Source organism: Diorhabda sublineata, chromosome 7, assembly GCF_026230105.1.
Source record: "Diorhabda sublineata isolate icDioSubl1.1 chromosome 7, icDioSubl1.1, whole genome shotgun sequence".
Lineage (NCBI taxonomy): Eukaryota > Metazoa > Arthropoda > Insecta > Coleoptera > Chrysomelidae > Diorhabda > Diorhabda sublineata.
Genome location: NC_079480.1, coordinates 25,040,641 through 25,062,158, shown reverse-complemented (window position 1 = coordinate 25,062,158; position 21,518 = coordinate 25,040,641). Strand labels below are relative to the sequence as shown.

Genomic DNA, 21,518 nt, shown 5'->3' with positions numbered 1-21,518 from the left:
TTACTTGTGAAATTTAACTGGCGCTGCGAACAGGATACTGTCTGTAGTAAAGTACACCCTGTGTTGTGAATAGATACATTTTCTATCAAGAATCTACACTTAGACGATCCAACCAAGCTGAAATCCCAGTTTCAAGATTCAAAATTGCTGCCCATTGAAGTTCATCAAAATCATTTAGGAATAACAGCATTTATATTTTTCGTTTTGATAATTTCACTGTTGTTATATTTGTACAGGAAATATTTCAGCAAAACCGAAAATCGAAAAATTTCCAGGGCGAACCAATAGAATCACCCCAATCCATATTGAAGCCGAAGCTACGAGGTCGTACGAGGTAAGTGCTGATAGGACAGTTCCCACATTATTTGCGTTCAGGTGTTTGAAAACATTTTTTATATTATCAGCAGACATGTGTAGACATTCTGTTAACACGATAGTTATCATATATTACATGTTATTTTACTTTATTCAGCATACTTGCTTCCTTTTTATTTGTTTAACAATTCTAGAAAAAACCAGTCTTTGTTCTAATCACCAACTATTCAGAATTACTTAGTTTGAAATAAAATATTTTTAAAAAAGTATTATTCACAAATGACTGTCAGTCGGGGTGATGAAATTATTTCTACTCCCATTGTTGTGTGTGTGGGAGTATGGATGACCTCATACTGAGGCTTTTGGCCACAGAATGCATGATATAAATAACTATACTTGTTTCCTTAATGAAGTTTATTATAGTATTTAAAGTAGCTTTGTTTGTATATGCCAAGAGAAAGCTAATATTTATTAGGAAACATATCGTCATTTTTCTTTGACTCTAGAAAATATAATTGATAGATTTTGGCAGCTGTAAATAGAGACCTCGGATGTTTTGCTAAGTTCACTGTAAGCTTCTATCCTGAGTTTGATTCTCTATGCTTGCTGTTTACATCAGCTTGACAGCTCAAGAAAACTTTTAGAAGGTACTCTCATAATTTTCAAGCTTCTTTTACCACATGATCTACCTTCTCCTTACCTATAAGACCGCCCTGACCTTTCACCCATATAAGGATAATAATAAAATTGAAAAACGAAGAATGAATGCTGTTATTTGGCTATTTGTCAAAGTTCAATTGCCTTATGAGAAACATAAACTTCGAACATTTCAAGAAGAGCGCCATCCAAATGAACATTCGAAATAGAATAATTAAAAAAAGCAGTTGCTATTTATTAAAGGTTACTTGTCTTCGTAGAAACATAAACTACATACATTGAAAGGAATAACTGAACTAAAGAAAAAGTCTTCAATTGAGTGGGATGAAGAGCTGAAGAACAGCAACAGAGAGTGCAGGATAGTAAAAATTAATTGCTATTTGACATAGGTTATTTGCCTTGACAGAAACATAAACCTAGTACATTCAAAGGAATAGGCAAAATAAAGAAAATATCTCCAAATGAAGAGGATCGCAACAGAGAGAACGGGACAGTGAAAATTCAATGATGAAGAAATAACAGCTGATATTTGTCAAAGGTTATTGGCTTCGGCAGAAACATGGACAAAATACATTCCAGGGAATAATAAATCCAAATAATTTCTCTTCAAATAATGTAAACAGCAACAGAAGGAGCATAGAATTAAAAAATTGACAACGTAAAGCGAAAAGGAATCAACGTCTACAAAATTATCTTAATAAGAGGAAAGATAAATGAACCAATTTTAGATGAAATGATAACAATATATTAAAATTCATTTTATTCCTTGTATTTTATTTCTTTGAAATTACTTATACAGATCAATTTTCATTTTCTACATCTACCAGGTATCCCGCGACAGCTCACAATTGTTTACAACGAAAATCACTTTCGGTACTTCTGATAATGTTGCTTATATTTATATTGATTATCAAAAAAAATCAAGTATAATTTATCGTAGTATTACATATAGACTAACATAAAATTTGACTACGTCACCAGAAAGGTACTTTTTTCATGAGGATCGTGTAGTAGTCAGAGCTCTCTATGTAAGTAATTTTTGCCTACAAATCGAACCTCACGTTGTTCTTTTTGTACCCAGCATCGAAACTATCGATGGAGGCCTCGCAATGACTAAAATTTTCCTATTTTCCGAGTAAGCTGTTTATCTGGTTCTTTTCTTCCAATTACCTTCTCCATATATTTCGCGAAAATATATTTCCACCTCTTGTTATATACTATGTTATCTGGAGTGAAGACTATTCCGTATTTCTTGTACTTTTGTTTTGTTTATGTACAATACCCATATTCCTCATATCGTATGCCGAGAACCATGAATTTATTTGATGCTTCATACGAATGTTGTGGGTTCTATTTACGAGTATAGTTGTGCGTATTTTTGAAAGACATACACCACCTCCTATTCTTTCGCTAGGTCCTCATCGGTTTATCACGTATTCTCCGTCCCATTTTCTAGTTCTAAACGAGCTTCAGAGAGGTCTTCTCTTCTTGTTACCGGGGTAGCTTTAGTAGCTACACACTCTTGTCATCGCAGTTGTTCCGTTGTAGTAATGTGTGTATGTTAAAGATAAAGATTAGTGCTTCATACTTCTTTTTAGAGACAAAAATTTCTGCCAATATTAACAAATATTTTGGAAATTCGCTGGCTGTACGTTTTTGGGCTATGATAGGAAAAGAAAAACAGGTTATTAGTGGCATTTTTCTTTCCACTATCTCCGGAGATTCTCAATATTCAGGTATTAACCCGTATTGATGACCCACACACTATTTTTGAAATCACTGCTCCATTTGATATACATCCTTTGTCATAATCTGTTCCATCATTTTCGGAACATCATTGGCTACTTCTTCAATCTTAAGACCATTCGTTTAAGATGGGTTTGGATATTTAACTTGTCCTCAAGCCAGAATCTAGATCTTATTATTTCGGGATAATCTATATCCATAAAACTATTTCTTAAAATAGTTCTTTGGTCTATACTAGCGAAATTTTCCTTAAAAATGATTCAAATAATGAAACTGAATATTTTTCCTATAAATAACTTTCGGTTTTATTAGCGTATTCAGGAGTAAAACCCAAAATATACAGTAATTTGAATTTATATAACCAGAGTTTTCTCAGCGATAATTAATATATACGATTATTACCTTGGTTCATGGGAGAAAGGTTCTGCATAAATGTTTCTTACTCTCCTCGGTAATGGAGGCGGACGGGGTTGGTAGCTATCCATTATTTCAGAGATATCTTACTTTTTAACGACGAACGTGCAAGGTAGAGTTCATTCTTCTGTCGAGTACACTACGAAGTTCAACTGAAATTATCTACAAAAAATATTTCATTTAAAACGTAATATATTCCAAAGAGAGAGGAATTTCCACGTAAACTGATTTTGCGAGAATTAATTTCAGATAATTTCAAAAGAAACTTGTGATAAACTGATTACATTCAAGATTCCAGAAAATTTTATTTTTTTAAAACGGTTAGTAAGCTGCTAAATTCCAGTTGCTCGGGGTATACGAAAAAAAATCACCCATTATAGAAAAGTAGGTACTTAGCAATACTTGAATAAAAGAAATCTGTAGGCCTTGTTTTGCATTAACTTTCGTGTATGAATCAAAGTTCAAAATGCTGTTTTTATCACAATGAGTCATAGAAAACGTCGCGTATTTTACATTTTTACGACATTTTTATGTCGTTCATACATTGTTAATTGATGATTATACTATATTGGAGGATTAGTCAAAGTTTAAACCTTAAGCAAAATCCGTACTAAGACATCTACGTCTGAAGACAATATAAGACAAGTTTTGAATGACAAATTCATGAAAATAGTTATATAATTAGAACTTATGGTTCATAGAAACACAAATAGCATAAATATCCTTCTTAGATCATTCTAACGATTAGAAAACTATTAGAAAAATGGTTAGAAATGAGATGTTAACTCGATCATAGAAACTCAGAAAATGTTATTTTGAGTATTTACATAGTTTTAGTTTTTTTATTATGTATTATAATTGTGAAGTAGACCATATAAGAGCATTTTTGTTGTGGAAATGTGTAAAAACAAACAACAAACATTAAAAAATTTTCAATCCTAAGCGATGAATATATAAGTATTCGAAAGCTTGGAATATATTAGGGATAGTACACTTTGGTGTCTAATTTAGCCACATTCCGAAGAATGTTCAATTTCTTTTGATTCTAATGACAAGTGAATGATACAATGAAGCATTTTATGTATAAAAACAATATAATAATTGTATCTTTACAAATGTAATAAGAGATATTAAATTAAATCTCACAATTTTTCGGTCGATTAAATAATAAAATTCAACAACCGACATACGCTCAATCGTCCTTGTTAAGAGTTTATTAGCCAATTATGCATCTTCATGTCCACGACAATCAACCATTTTAGTCACTACTACAAAGATAAGAGACAATACTTTCTAGTTTATCAGATGATACCGTTGCTGAGATACAAACTGTTCAAAATTTCAGCCTTAGTTATGTAAAATGATATGAAATTTTATCACAAATTCAAAATTCTGAAATATACACAGCTTGATTTAATGGAAAAAAACAAGATCAATTTCAATCTATAGAATACCTTTATCGCGTATGAATGAATTTTAACGACGAATTGCTAAAAAAATTGAAGTAAGATTTAGAAAAAAGAATGAGAGTCAATTGCCGCTTGCCAATAGATGAAGGGAAGTAGAGAATGTTGTTATTTTTATAAGTTTTTGTTAAAATAGAATAACAAAAATGAGTCCACAACTCTATAAAATAAACAAAAACAGTGCAAACAACCTTAACCAGAGAATCCTTAGTTTTCAGAAGTGCGATCAGTCTATAATAGCCAAAAACGTGTCAATGGATGTTTCCTGGTCAAATAAATGGATAATGAGTTACCAGGTGTACCAAGATCAGTCCATAACAGCCAAAAATGTGTCAATGGATATTTCCTGGTCAAATAAATGATTAATGTGTAACCAGGAGTAACAATATCAGTCTGCAATAGCCAAAAATATATCAAAGAGAATGACCTGATCAAATAAATGAATAATGAGTGACCAGGAGTCCAAGATCAGTTTATAATAGCTAAAAACGTGTCAAAGGATGTTTCCTGGTCAAATAAATGATTAATGTGTAACCAGGAGTAACAATATCAGTCTGCAATAGCCAAAAATGTACCAAAGAGAATGACCTGATCAAATAAATGAATAATTAGTGACCAGGAGTCCAAGATCAGTTTATAATAGCTAAAAACGTGTCAATGGTAGTGTCTTGATCTAATAAATGAATAATGAGTAACCACAAGTACCAAGATCAGTCTGCAATATCCAAAAACGTGTCAATGGATGTTTTCTGATCAAATAAATGAATAATGAATAACCAGCAGCACCAAGATCAGTCGAGAACATGTTTAACATAATGATAAAAGCGAATGAAATAAGTATAAATGAACTAAATAACAATGAAGTTTGTTCGAAGTGTCTTTTAAGATACCAGACAACTATATACTTGAGACAGCAAGAACTGTATCAATAGACCGCGCTGGTACTTGATCAAATGATATGGAATTCCCACGTGGCAGGATTTTCCACTACGTTTTCCCCGAAATCAAGCTGGGAAGTGAAATTCAAAAAGTTTAAAATGGGAATCTTAGTTTATAGTTTCTCGAAAACGTGAAACTTTGTATATTTGGGCTTGATTCAAAATCTATGTCTCATGATTTTCAGGCTAAAAGATATTTTACTATAGATACCTTATTACAAAATATTCGCAGTTTTATCAAGATCGAAAACAAAATACAACACCGAAGATAAATACCTACAGTTTGTTATAAATGGAAAATCTAGAGGTAGAATGCAAAAAATAGAGCAAAACAAAATGTAGAATAACGTTTAGGAAAGTAATGATAGTTGAAGAACACCAAAAAAATAGCAGAAAGTTGCTGGCAAGTACTTCATCACCTCGTAATACAGTAAAAAATCCACTTTGTTTTAAATGTAACGAATATGGGCATATTTCTATGTAGTGTGAACCAAATTAGATAATACTAAATGCAAGTATAGCATTTGAGGATAGCACACAGAATAATTTGCTATCAACAATGACCAACGGTTTGAATACGAATACCATCAAAGATTAATATATTTTCAAGAAGCTACCATGACTGGAAAGATATGTAAAGAGTACATAGATCTCGAAAGTCGATGTTGAAAGAGTCTAATTTTCAGAGGACAAGTCTTGAATTTGAAAGCTTGAATACTGCAATGTTAATTAAAAGTATTGGAGATGGAATATATAAGATATATACATTCTACCTGATGAAGTTCTTAGGATTTTGAAGGACAACCATGTACAGAGCAAGAACATTTTTTAATCATTAGGAAGTAACTCGTGAGAATATTTGAAGATACAAACCTAGGTATATTTGATGATTGTTTGAGAGTTTCTAAAATATTCGTGCTGCAAGAATAGCAAATTGAACTTAGAAGAAGAAAATAAGATTCAATTCAGAAAAACTGAAAAATACAGTCTTTGACATAATAATTAAATCAATGTCACTATTATAAAAGCGAGGGGTGCTTCCTAAGACATGGAAAGCGAAGTAAATTCAGAAGTGTATTTCCAAAGACATAAAGAGTCGAAAGTGCTGGTATGGTTGACGATATCTTTTCGTGGTCGTTCTTCAGAACACATTTTTCTTTCTGTTAATTCTATAGCTGCCAAAATATATGAAAAAGAGTGGTAGATTAATGTAGAAAAAGCAACCTTGAGGTTATAGCAACTGTTATCTGTTTCCAATTTGCCTCAATTGAACGTTTTCGATGAAATTTGAGACGAATCATGTTTTCTGAAGCTTGGGAAGTGATTACACATAGACAATAAGTAAAGAGAATTCTGAGCAAACAAAACCGAACCGACTGGAGGAGTAAAGTGAAAAAAATTGAATTAAAACAAACAGTTTATACTGATTTTCTCTCTTTGCACCCTTAATAACGAAAATTGTAATAAATATAACGAAATATTTCAATTTTTTTTTGTATTTTGCATTAGAGGTCATTGAAATTGAGACAATTGATTGAGCAATCTCTCTGATTCTTGGAATTCTTAAAACTATATGTTCATGTAATTTGAAAAGATTATAATAAACAATCTATACAACTAGAAAGACTTTTTCGCACTATTTTAAGCGTGATTATAACCCCAATATCATATTTAGAGGAAAATATAGTGAAGAACTTCGGAAACGTTAATATATGTAGTCTTTTTCATTTAACATCTTGATATTTTCACAACTGATATTTATTATTAATTAATATCATTTTTGTACAATAATGGGAAATTTTCAGCAACTTGACCATCGTAAATCATTTCAAATTATCGCGTTTGATATATTTACATGGAAAACCTCTCTTGTTAACATTTATAGTTGTAATTATAACAGAGAAAATGCGGGCTGCTTGTAATTACATAGACACTTCTGAATATGGCCGCTATAAACATCTAATTACATCAATTAACAATACTACAGCTGCTTGAAATGTAATAGAATGAAGTATAAAACGGTTTTAGATCGCAGAAATTGAGAAATTGTGGTTTATGTAAAACAAATAAACAATTAGATTGTACGTTGGTCATATCTTGGTGCAATTGATATTTCTCTCGTAACTAACTAAATGCTCAAAATCTCGGTAACAGTTTAGAGGAACTGGAGGTTTACGCATCTTAAAGTCATCCGACCAAGCTTTGATCCTTTTGTCCTTTGATGTTTAATGTAATTTAAACTTCAAAGACAGTTTAGTTGTTTTAATTTAAAAGTGGATAAAGTGAAAATGGATAATTGCTTCTACACTATGAAATATTTCTCATTATAAAATAAAATTGTTTCAATTTTTGTAACCTACATTTTGCCTGTAAAATAATAGAGTCCAGCAGACTTTTTAGTTACTAGTTCAACTGTTTTTATTGTGTCTGAATCTAAATATATCAATTTTTCATTGTTCAAAACATATTTCTTTAAAAAATAACAAATATCGAATCAAAATGAATATGAATGAAATTTCCTTCGACGTTTTAAGTAAAATTTTACCTTGCTAGCTTTTTCGCTAACTCATATATGTCAATTAGTAGTAGTATTTCCGTAACGGAAAAACCTGCTGACTCTAAAATGAGGGTTGTTATGCAATTTCATCGCGTATCAAATTTGTCGTTGAGAACATGTCATCACTTACCTGTGCTAAAGGCCCACCTCTTAAACGTCAAAAAATCACTTTAACGTCACCTGAGATCCTAATCTCACGCTACACTGGAAAAACAATAATTAAATAAAAAACACCATGTTAACATGAATTTCGAGTCGCGATTACTATCGGGAGAAAAAAAAATTACAGGCGGTCCGCAAAGCTAAATATCACGCACGATATACCGCGATGGTATCCCGCTTGCTCAACAGTTTGTTCTCAAGTGGGGTTGATTTCGATGCGGTATACTGACTTTGGGGCGCGAACGATAGAGGGCTAAAGCGCAAACGCAGCTGCGAGTTCAACTCACCCCCGTTTAGCTAAACAGAACTACGAGCGTTGCCAGGTGGTTACCGTTTTTCCGCGAACATGTGGTTATTTTTAGATCTCGGAGAAAATATTTCATTTCCTTGTTGCGGTTCGCCTACGTTTCCTTTGAGTTACAAACTCATTTCTGTCGAGATGAACATAGGATAAAATTATTCCAGAGAGAATCTATTAGATATTTGTTCTTATTAGCAATCAACATAAAATATAAGCGACAAACTACAGGTTTGTTTGTATTGATTATACACTTTGGCATCTATACTCTTTTATGGTCAAAATGAAATAATTTTTGTTCTATTGATGATACTGGTTTCATTAAAGTGATGGCAAAAATAAACAATTATTGTTAAAATAATCACGATTTTTTGAAAGCCGAATTTACTTGCTTTTACTTTTGATAAAATCAGTATCAATATAAAATTTCGTAAAATTGTCGCATTCGACACATAGTTAGTATTTCTAATCTGAAATCTAGTCCTATAAAGTGTTATGTGGTTAGGTTAGGTTATGAGGATTAAATATAGTCAGGCTCGGATTAAAATTTATAGCCCGGGACTAAAATAATAACGGGGCCCTATTAAGACTTTTTCCGAATGATAGAGACCTCTTGGATATGGGCTATAGCCCCCCAAGCCCTTAGCTTAATCCGGCCCTGATTGTAGTGATATTGGACATGATCAAAAACACATTGTCTTACAACGAAAACGAAATATTTTGGATTTGGACATTGTATACGAATTCAAAATTTTATTTTTATCAAAATACAGCTTTTTTACCATCTACTCCATGAACAGAATGATAAGTTACTAAAGTCAGGATCCATCCATTGACGGTACTCTGAGAGTATTTAATGTGGAAGATCTTCTGGCAATATTCTCTTCAATCTTCTCTTTGCTATTGACTGGTTGAATCGATTATTCATCAATTAATTGTTGTGGTCATTGGATCGAATGTTGTATCTTGTGGTATAGTTTTTTATCACATCTTTGCTTAGTGGGATGTTCAGATCGTTATGAATTGTTTGGTAAGTAAGGTACCGGGGGGCTCTACTCTACATACGGAGTGTTTTGAAGTATGTTTAAAGTATCTTTGTATTCAGGTTTACTACCCCATAGTTTCATTCCATACGACCAGATTGGTATGAATATGGTTTTCTAAATGAGCATTTCGAGTCTTATTCGAAACCTTCTTTTGAGTAGCCAGTGCATATTTTTGTATTCCAAATCTAACTGTTTCCTCGTGTTTTCCATGTAAGTTTTCCATCTAAATGCAAGTATTTGACAACTGGTTTTATCAGAATGTTATTTGATCTGATTTACTTGTATTGACGTTACTTTTCCAGTTTTGTAACAAATTTAGATGATTTTGTACTTTTTCTACTCTAATTCTATTGCCCCATCTATTACCATGGGCCTAGAACGCTACCCTGAAGTACTCCAGATTCTATCTTATGGTAAATTTGAGTAGGTATCTCTAATTTCAACTTGAAAGTAGCGGTCGGTGAAATAGTTCTTCCGTTAAATGCAGTTTCATTTTGTAGAGGAGATTATCATGACAGACTCTGTCGAACTGCTTCTGTATGTCGACAAATACTCCAGAACTAACCTGTTTTCTTCTAAGGTTTTTTTATTTGTTAATTATCCTGTGGAATTGTTGAGTTGTGAAGTGTTTTGCAACCGAATTGGTGGTAAGACAGGTTCTGAGAATATAGTGATAAGTTTTTCTACAAAATAGTGAGTTGTGAGTCATAAATAATTATTAATATAATAATAAGAAAATCGTTATAGATGTCGGTAGCTACGCCTTTTGCATTTATTCTTCAATACAGAACAACTAACCCTTTTTTCTAAATAAAATTAGTGATTTTTTTATTTAAAGAGGGGTAGATTTTGAATCACTTATCATTTTTATCATAGCATAGTAGCTTGTCAAAGAAAGATTGTTTGTTGTTTCATATATTCCATAAGTACATTAAATGAAAAGTTTAACGATCTCTGTTTAATTTTGAAAATTTTTTCGAAAAAGTTAGTTGAATATATAATAGTATTAGTTGAAACAAATTCGTGGTTATTGAAGTGACTTACAGTTGCAGCTCTCATTATACCCGATCATCATATTTTATTCCTGAGTCAAATTAAACGAAAACCGTTTAGGATACTTAATCATCGTTGCATGTTAAAGTTCCGTTTAGATAAAATGAAGGTCCCTTCAAATCGAGTTTTAGATTGACGTTCGGTGCAGGTGATAGAACAAATTTTACTTCTGTTTGAGTCAATTATAGTACCAGTAATATAGTAAGAATTGAAGCAATAATAATGATAATAAAGTATTCTTTCGAAAATTATAGTTTTTTCAACAAAAGTGTTTTTTCTATATTAAATATATCTCTTACGTTCTTAATTTATTGAACAACTATACACTACACTAACTTATAATAATTCACTTATCACTATCGCTTGACTAACTTAAATAATTTCTTTATTTATTATATCACTTGTTTCTGAATTTTCTTGATTTTGGGTCTCTTCTATTTCAAAATTAGTTGTTTTTGATAATGTTTTAAAATAAAGATGAAAATTGACATTTTGACCTTTCTTTAAGTCTATCGAAATATGATATCACACTGACAATTTGCAAATTAAAGAAAAGTCGAAACGTCAATTTTTATCTCTTAAAAAATTTTAAAAAAACTAATTTTGAAACAGAAGAGACCTAAAATCAAATATATATATATATATATATATATATATATATATATATATATATATATATATATATATATGAAATATATATGAAATATTTCAGAAATTGAATATTTTGATAATGAATTCTGCCTTCCTTCAAAGGAGAAAACAACTACTTTCCAGGCTAATGCCTCGACAAATATTGAATTACAACTCCTCTTCAGTTCGGGTCTCAAGCCTGAACAAGGTTTGTTAAATTGCTCTGATGAGACGTAATGACGTCGAAACTAGTCAGTAATTACAACCTCTCCTTGCAGTTGCGAGCCATTAGGGATGTTAATATCGACAAAAGGTTCGAATGACATCACTCCTTCAAAATAGTTGTAATGCAATGTTCGTCGAGGCATTAGCCAGGAAAGTAGTTGTTTTCTCTATTGAAGATCAGCAGAATTCATTTTAGAAATATGGGATTTTGAAATTATTTCAGAGGTGAATAGTAGAAATCCTGTATTTTGACACAAATAATAGTCGCCTAGAAATTATCCAAAAAGATCAAACGAATTCTGTATATTTCATCTTTCGCCGAATTTTAGAATTTTACTATATCCAAGCTGAACCGGCTGGAGCGGAAATGAGTGCGTAACAGTTTTATGTCCGAAAAGTAACAGTATGTTTGTGACATAAGAAGATTTTTACCAAATTTAGTACAGAAACGATTTATTTCTGCAAAAAACCTTGTATGATTGAGTCTACTTTGTATTTTTAAATGCAGCTACTAAAACAAATATTAATCAATCAGTAAGGACGTAATTTAAAAACTAACTCAAACTTGTTTAGACGAATTTCTCTCAAATTCGCGTCTAATCAGAGTCGAAGCTGGGTGAATATTTCGGCATAATTTATCATTTAATTCCCTTCGGTATGTGAAGCTATTTCCTCCTCTTTATACCAAGTGTCACAGAATTTGCATAGTCATTTTAATATTGTGATATAAAGTTTCCTATTATCAATTCTTACATGATGATAAGGTTGTTTTTGGATATTCCAACCTGGAGTGACACGGGACCGGATATTCCAAATTTATTGTTTTTGTATGCAGAGAGTTTATTCGTTAAAAAAAGTTCATTACGAGAATTCATTTGAATATGGAGTCAAAGACCAGTTTTCCAGGAAACATAATGCAGGAAGTTACATAAAGACGTTCATAATTTGGGGATCAACTGGATGCTCTTAACGAAATATATATCCTAAGTTAATAATAAATTTTTTACAGCTTCGATTTTTTGTGATTTCGCTAATGCTTTCGATTGTGTTGATCAGGAAACTCACTCGATTATTACGTTCTCTCTCTCTCTTTGGGAATTTTCATTACAATATTGTGCTTTTGGATTCTAGAGGAGAGATAAACTTCTGAAGTAGAGAATCTTCACCGATATTTCTGAATATTATAAAAAATACGTGTATACTAAATTTCAGCTTTATTTCTCGCAGTTTTCGAATTCATGTTTAGCTCGTATCATAGAGAATTGCGAATAGCGAATTGCCCAAAATTTATTACTGTTTTATCATAAATCCGAGCTACATCAAACTTTTTCCTGTACTTTACATAACGTTGATATTTAAGGAGAAGATCATTTACAAAGTTTAATTTAAAAAAAAACATTGAGCTCATAGTTGTCGATGGAACTGGACCTCTATTCTGGATACGTTTTAAGGTGCGTTTCCACTTGCAATAGAGTGAACGTCGTTGCGAACATCGCCGCGAACAAGGAGAAATTTAAAAAAAAACTCCAACGAGGAGCGTACAGCGTAGCAATGAGTGTAATGAATATAAAATTTGATTTTTCAGTTAATTATTATTATTATTAGAATCTACTGCAACTACAGCTCACATATTTATAGATGAATCAGTAATTAGTTGTTTTGATTCTACACATTCTTGTCTTCATTTTACTCCTTGGTTTGTTTTTGAGCGAGTCCTCCATTTTGTTACATAATTTTTTTTAGATTTTGAGGTACTTTAAAACTTGTTAGACCCACACTCTATTTTGATCAAGAAGCTCACTTTGGAATAAACATTTTCATGTGAAATTGTGTGTCTGACATAATTTTATAATTTTTTTGCAGGTGATTGAATTTGTATTCGAATTGAATTAATTTAACGAACATATTCAATGAAACGATTGCTCAAAAATCTATTTTCATGTGGGGCTATTCACCTCCAAAACTGGAAAAAGACAAGTAGTCTCGTTTTGACATTTAATTGCAAATGTGAAATACTATAACGTATCCACTCTACTGAAAAAGCCGTTTTTAGAACTTTGTTTGCATGAGTGCGTGAGTATTACTTCCATGTAGTGAAAATTCTCCAAACTTCTATCTCAAGTTCCTTGATTAACTTAGTTGTAAACATCCATGGATTAATATTCTCCGGTCCATCTTTATTTTGCCACCGCAGCTGACGCCCGCAGCTCCTGGGCAATACACCCAAACAAAAATCTCCAACATTTTCATACGATGTATACATGCGTTGAATTGTCCGTGCCCGTTTAGAAGTTCACTTCACCATGTGCCTTTAAGACTCAACGGCGTAATTGCCTAATCACCTTATGAGTCTAACGTCATGTTTCATTTGTGTCCCGCGTTACTGCTGGGATAAGTAGATCACCTCGCTTCTTATCAGATCCTAGTCAGCTTGCCAAGCATCCCAGATAATGGAGATCCTCCGTTTATTGCAGTCCACCAAGCAGGCTCAAACTCAGATGTAGGAAAAGTTTCCTGAAAGATCTGAATTTCTTTGAAATTCAGGATCCAAGAGGTGAGTGGAATGGATCAAAACAAATGTTAGTAGATCGTGATTGCAGTTGATTGTTATTATAATTGTGAGGCTACAGCCAGAGATAGAGATCTATCAATTAGTACAAACTCAATTGAATATTCGCAACTAAAGAATAAGTTGTATTCGAAGATTTCCTCATGTTAAGTTTATAAACATTTCTATTGAACGTGATAGTTTTTGATTACTTATTTTTTGTATACGAATCATTTTCATATTTTATTTTGCAATTTTTCAGAATAAAATCGAATTATTTGATTTATAGATCTACAATAGACTTATAATTAAAGTTCTTGATAACAAATAGCCGAAAGGTATAATTCAATTCACTAGCTTGCACCCGAAACCGTCGTCAGGAAGATTAAAACCTCATAAATCTGATAATGTGAGTCCAAACCACATGCCGGTGTTTAATATAGTGTCCATTAGATTCATTAGCATTAATGTCCAGACATGAACTACTATAATAGTGGGAAAGAGCAATGAATTTTTGATTTTACTTAAATTTGGATCAAGTATTGATTTCACGTGTTAAATAGAATTTTAATTGGATAATATGTAATATTAATGTCATTTCAAATCAATTGAATCGTTGAAATACATTTGCCTAAACAGCCATCACTCAACTGTAACAACTTTTTGTGATTTTTCTATAGCGTTTGATTGTCTTAATCATAACATTTTAATTAACAAATTGTAGTACTACGGCTTCAGGGAAGCACCTCTCGTATGGTTTAAGTCATAGTTTACCAACTGAAGTTAGCTTCTAAGGGTTGATACAACGATGTCTTCTTGCAACCTAGTAGAATGTGGAGTGCACCAAGGCTCAGTACTAGCTCCTATTTTGTTTCTTCGGTTTATAAACGACATCGCCTATCAGTGGTAAAATATGTCTATTTGCAGACGATACTAGTTTCTCTTGAAGCCACCCTGATCTCACGGCACTTCATAGGACCATATCTTGTGACCTAATCATCCTTAAATCATGGTGTGATTCTAATCTTCTCTGTCTCAACGTTTCTAAAACTACAATTTTATAATATAAAAATACATCGCTGCCTTTTTTATTACATAACACCGCAAATGACGCCTCAAAATTCTTAGGGTTTGTTGTGAACTTATCCACCTCCTTAACAGCTTATTATGTCTTTATTGAGTCGCATCTTCGATATGCCCTTCCCTTCTGGGGTACGACTCATTTTGAGCGAATCTTCAAACTACAAAAGAGAGCTGATAGATATTTACTCTGACTAAACACCAGGGCTCACTGCAGGACATCTTTAAAATATTTTGACTCTTTCTTCCTTATTTATTTTTCTCACACATAATTTTGATAACCAAATGTAAACTTAACAAGTCCCGTATATATATATATACAACGTTTTTAAGCCGAGAAACTGTCTCAAGCGGGAAAGAATTCCAAAGTGAGGGTTAGGTTAGATTAGATTAGTACGGGATAAAATCGATCTAGATTGGTCGTAGTTCACTCGGAAGTCCGACGACTCCTTGTTTTCACAATTTGGAAAATTAGTTAAATATCTAATTACCCTCTCAACCTTTTCTGTTTTATACCTTTAGAATTATCAACTCAGATTGTTGTTTCTCACTTCTATGTCTATTTCCGCTATGTTTTCGAAGTGATTCGTCCTCCAGTATTCGTTTTTCTGTCAAGGCAGAGCAGCTAAGTCGTCTTCTTCTCTATTACACTTTTTGTAATTTATGTTCGTTGTCACTACCCATTTCTGGAGTCCTGTATCAATAGTACAGGGACCAATTGTCATTCTAAAAGTTTTATATATCATTTTTTCGTAACTCTTATTATCTTTAATGTTTTATTCTTCGCTAGTTTTTGGCCAAGTCGCTTTCGACATCGTACAACCACTTCTATTTGACTATAAACCTTGATGTTCGGCTCCAATTCCTATTTCAATAGCAGTAGCACTCTAACTGTCTCCATAGTTCGCCATTCAAAGTACACCGTGGCATCACCACTTATCGCGCCTAACCGCAGCCAGTTAGTCAACATCGAAAGGTATATTGAAAAATTACGAAGTGTAAATAGGATATCAAGAAGGCATGATGTGGTTCGATCTGTGTGTTCCAGTCACGTGACAGTTCAGACATGAATCCATTTAAAAACATTGAGACATATCACAAAATGTTGATGTCAAAAAGGCATATTATACCGAGTGAAAGATGCTACGTTGAAAGGACATATCATAAAGGGCGAAAAGAGCATGTTATCTATGAGAATACTATCGAAATGGATAGGAATGGTCGCTAGCATTCCTTGTCCACTAGCACATTTTTGTTCATGTTATTTAATTTCTCGGCTGATATAAGATAAGTCTTGTTCTGTATTCTCTGGTAAATAATGGCTTATTTATTTCTATTTATATATGTTAATCGATCTACAGATATAGTTATCTCATTTAATCTGAGTTTTGCACAAAAAATTTATTTAAATGATACTGATTTTAATAATAGTATTTTCTGTTTTCCTTCATTTCAAGTGAAGTTCACGTTTCACTTTATGACTCGCAGGAATACTTAGTTTCAAGAGCTGTACGTTAACAAAATGAAAAATGAGAATGCAAGAAACAGCACCAATTATAAAGAAAACTGCTCCGACAAATTTTGTCTTGAGAGTTATAAAGTTATCTTTTTTATTATAGCGCAGGATGCCAACATTAAACCTCTTTTCTTTCATTATATACGTTACCGTATACAATAAAGATACTAAGATGGTTTTATTTGTGCTTCTGACTTCCGATCATTATAGAGAAAATTTAGAGCTTCTTGCTATTGATCCGTTTTACAGGTAAAATGAATTAGCAAACGTAAAGAATGAAAGATCTTTTGAAATTTTATAACATCTCTTTATAATAATTGCACTCCAGGTTTGTATTCATCAAATTAATTGGGAGTCTCGCGTTGAATTATCTCTGGTGTGTTATTTTAATATCACAGCATGAATCGAAAAAAAAAATTAACCTTAAAATTTCTCATTGTAAAAGTTAAGCCTCTTGGAATCACTAATAATTTGCAAAAACTATATAATTGGAATTGTGGATTGTGGAAAAGTATTTTTGAGACCTATATTCAAAAGGAATTGTAAAAATTGATTTTTCTGGTGTATGAGTAGAAACAGTCTCTTCAACTCACTCGAAAACTGAGTATCATGAGTCACACTTTTATAGAGCTCTTCCCATTTTTTTTGTTTTGTGATCTCTGCAATGTATGTAAATATCTGTTTCTAATTTTATATTCAAATCGAATTTCACAGTAGATATAATCAAAAATATCTTCGAGGAAAATGGTCAAGGTCTGGTGTATTTAGCAGCTCCTTATCATCAATGAAATGGAAGACATTCCAAGAAACCAAAAGAGAAGCATTAGAAAGAGGCATTAACCGAAATGCTTCAAATAATTGTATGAGAAGAACTCAATCTCAACTCAATCCAATAGATTAAGACTTTAACAGAACAGGAATTATAAGACAGGTCAATATTTCAAATCACATCACTTCCAAATCAATAATAAAATAAATTTTTAGGAATTTGGAAAAAATGACAGCAAGACTAATAAAAAGTATTGATTGTCTTTATTGAGTCGCATCTTCAATATGCCCTTCCCTTCTGGGGTACATTTGATGCGACTCAATTTGAGCGAATCTTCCAACTACAAAAGAAAGCTGTTAGATTACTATTCGGACTATACAACACGGCTCATTACAGAGGTTTTGAGGTTTTGAGGTTATGGAAGATCAAAAACTCTGACTCTTCCCCCTTTATTCATCTTTAAATCTATTTACGTAATTCGTGAGCACGTTCCTCCAATTTCAGAAAGGACGATGCACTTAGTTAGGCGTTTAAAAAGATTTGAGTGCTCAATATTTCACAATGCAAAAAAATGCACAATCACTCGCCAATTTAAATCAAATCCTTATCATCTTCCCCCGCATTCCGTAATAAGTTGAGGGCATATTTACTTTTACTGGAAATAATATGTAATTCAAAGCATGCTGCATACTGATTTAATTTTTGCTATGGATTTAAATCCTAATTATTACCTATTACCATTACTTATAATTATAATAACAATAAAGCATTTCTCTCTCTCCCTCTCTCTCTAACGACAGAATAGAAGATAAAAAACATTCTCAAAAATAGGAAGCTTATGTTGTTTGGAGTCTCACTAATAACTATCAAAGGTCGATGTCCCCAATAAGCTAACTACACACCTTGGCACACGCCGGGCATTCATTCATTGATACGTGGTTGACAGTTTTTTCTTCTGCGAGCAAAAGAGGAATTCCTAATATTTCTAGAAGTAGGAATGTTTGAGCTCTAGAACCCACCATCAATGAAGTCTTAGCAGTTTAATTCTCCTCCAAGTACAAGCGATATTCCGAATATTCCTCATCGCCAAAGGGCACTTAAAGTTGAAAGAGCCAGACAGAAGGCCCATTTATGTGTACTTCAACTTATCTCATGTAAGATCTTTCGATCAATCTACGTAGAGACTATATGGTTAGTTGATTTCCTGGAGATGCGATATAGAACTTATTTCAACTCCAGCATAAACCTAGAGCTCATCAGTACAACTGTTAAGGATTTCATATTACCTCTGCTGTCTGAGAAGATTTAAGTTACAGTTCTGCTTAGAAAACGAAAGTGTATTCCTCAAGACCTCCGCGAAGCCTGCCTTGGCCAAGATATTCATACTATTATTCATTATAGCGGTTTTGGAATCCTTTGTCTGGCGTTATTTGGTTACTGCCTATCAAAATGATAAGACCAGTTACTCCAACCCTCAATACTTTGAGGATATATAACCCTTATACTGTTCTAATGGTTACTTTCAAAACTCGACTATCCAGTAAATATCTTTATGGTGTACGGATACTGTGATGAGTTTTTTCCAGTTCTTCTTTTTTAGTCTTTAAAGAGTTGAAAATCTATAATATTTTAATTAAAATTGACAACAAAATTCTAAATTTTTGTCTAAATATGGATGTTCAATCTAATTTTTACTTTCATTATTGACTTTTTGCTTATTAAACATAATTTAGTTTCTTGAATCCAGACGTCACTTAATTGATACCATCAACTATTAGAATTCACTGTACAATGTATTGAAGGTCAAAATATTGAATTGGATATTTGGAATTGATTGTATAAGTGGATCACACACTTTAGTAAACTGATATTAACGTTGGTATGAATGCATCGCTATTGAATAATCTCAGTTATTCCATTTCAAAATCTATTCTCTTTGTTGGCGAAAAAGAAGAAAATGTAATGTAACCGGGTATGATGTTATCGATTATATAAATTGAATCGTATTGCATTTGAAACGAACTTCGAAGCCTTTCAACAAATGTATACAATTTTTATTAACTAAATATAAAACGGAAAAAAACAGGCATATCCAGTTAAATACATTCCGATCAGAAATAAATTGAGGTAAATATATGGAATACAACACATTAACTATTGAAAATGTGTTTACTTTTTGGAAAACGGATATTACGTCAATATTTGTTTGATTTTTTGACTATTCATGATATTTTTATTAATTAAAATATGTTAATGTGAGAGCTTTGGAGTTCATGGTAATTTTTCATTGGAAAAGTTTGGTTACTAAAAAAAATATCTGCTCTTACTTTACATAATATGATAATTTCCAATTTATCCCAACTAAAACAATTCCGGCTAGAAAACTTTCCTAGATTACGTACGAAAAGATTGAAGATTTGAGATTTCTTTTTCTCTTATGATGAATATTTCATCCTGTTTCGTTTCTGTTCGTGATTTACCCATTTCCTGGAGGATAGTTGTGAGCACCTGTCAAGACTAAACCTGAACTGTATAGGCTGCAGGCTAAGGATTGCTTCTAGTGCTACTTGTGCAGGTATTTTAAAAAGTTACTAAGATTTTCAACACTACCATCATCTGTATTATCGCAAAGTTCTTTTTGCTTGTTGTTTTACCATATGTTTTCACGATAGTACCAATACAAATATTAGTATATAGTTCTAATTGCTGTATAAAACCAATATATTTCTTTTATTTTCAAATATGATTACGCAAAATATTCCATGTACATGCGGTTGCAATAATTATTCTATTAGCCATTTCACACATGCTCAGCCTGTACGTCCCATTTATAGCTGACAATATTTTGATTGTGTTGAAGACCACAACGTATTTGTGCAAGCAGATAAAGAGAGAATTGAGTAGGCAGAGGATAATTTATTATAAACAAATTTATTAGAGCATCAAAGTCTATACCGGCCTAAGAAATTTCGAAAATGACGAGTACTTTCAACCAGGGATAATATATTTAGTATATGGTTTCCATTACACTCATTGCTATTCACATTCAGATTCTTTATTCAACAACGTCTCCTTTGCTTAACCGTCTTTTTGACAATGATAAAAACGGTACTTTTTTCTTTAATTTCAATTCAGCCATCGGACACAACAAGAAGTACAGCACAGAGCAAGAAAAACCAAACTTGGAAATCCCACCCGACACAAATAGTAAATTTCCTTCACGAAATTGCGTGACGGTAGTTAATACGTCCACAAATACATCATTATGTGTCGCAAAAATGTGGCAAAAGTTTTTTCGTAGGAAATGTGCGTGTCACTAATTATAAATCATGTACGTGGCAAAAATTTTGCCGAATGCTACGTAAAACAATAATTTATGTAGAGTGTGGACCCGGCTTCAGTCTAAAGAAATAAACAAACGAACCCACATACAGGTGAAGCTAATATAAACATTGTAAAAATGATATCTAATGGTGGTAACTCTTCTTTCTTTCTATTTTCTAACAATTATAAAAGTTCTCTGTGTTTTTGAAAATATAGTGAAAACAGAACATAGAACTTGAATAGTCCTCAAAGTACTGCCCTGGAATAACAACGTCGAATCCGCAACTGGAATAGCTGCCAAAATGTTCCTCCTTCAGCTTCTTATGATCTCGAGAATAGTCGGAAGTCGTATACTGTCAAATATGGTCAGTAATGCATATTAGCAGAATCTTGTAGATATTTGGGAGGTTTTTTCATCGCATATATATATATATATATATATATATATATATATATATATAATATGATGAATAATAATTAAAATGCACCTACGAATATTATCCATCTTCTCCTTACATTGTAAATTATTTATGTCTCAGTATATTCGAAGCTAGAGCTATTATAACCGTAAACAATGAATTGCTCTGAATATGCAATTAGGGCAGCTCTAAAAGGTAATTTGCGTTTACCTCGAAGGTATTTTAATATAGCAAAATGATGGATCTACTTGAAGCCTTCAAACGCAATATTTCAGAAGTTGTGGGTTTATCACATAAGCGTCTTCAGAATCAATCTCCGTAATTTTACCATTGATGGATGGATCATTGATTTTAT

The 21,518-nt window shown here is 32.3% G+C and overlaps 1 protein-coding gene across 9 annotated transcripts in view; it reads right to left on the bottom strand.

Moving 5' to 3' along the window:
- The window catches only part of LOC130446940 (teneurin-a), a 556,419-nt gene that overhangs the window by 207,183 nt on the left and 327,718 nt on the right, over positions 1-21,518 (bottom strand). For 3 of the 9 annotated variants that reach the window (XM_056783484.1, XM_056783487.1, XM_056783486.1), the window contains 2 exons: positions 8,224-8,297; positions 3,121-3,294 (listed from right to left, as the gene is read on the bottom strand). The exons of the other annotated variants lie outside the window; for them this stretch is intronic. In XM_056783484.1, coding sequence (XP_056639462.1) covers positions 3,121-3,203 — 83 coding nt within the window. In that variant the 5' untranslated portion in view covers positions 3,204-3,294; positions 8,224-8,297. The remainder of the gene's footprint in view (positions 1-3,120; positions 3,295-8,223; positions 8,298-21,518) is intronic. 9 annotated transcript variants of the gene reach the window in all.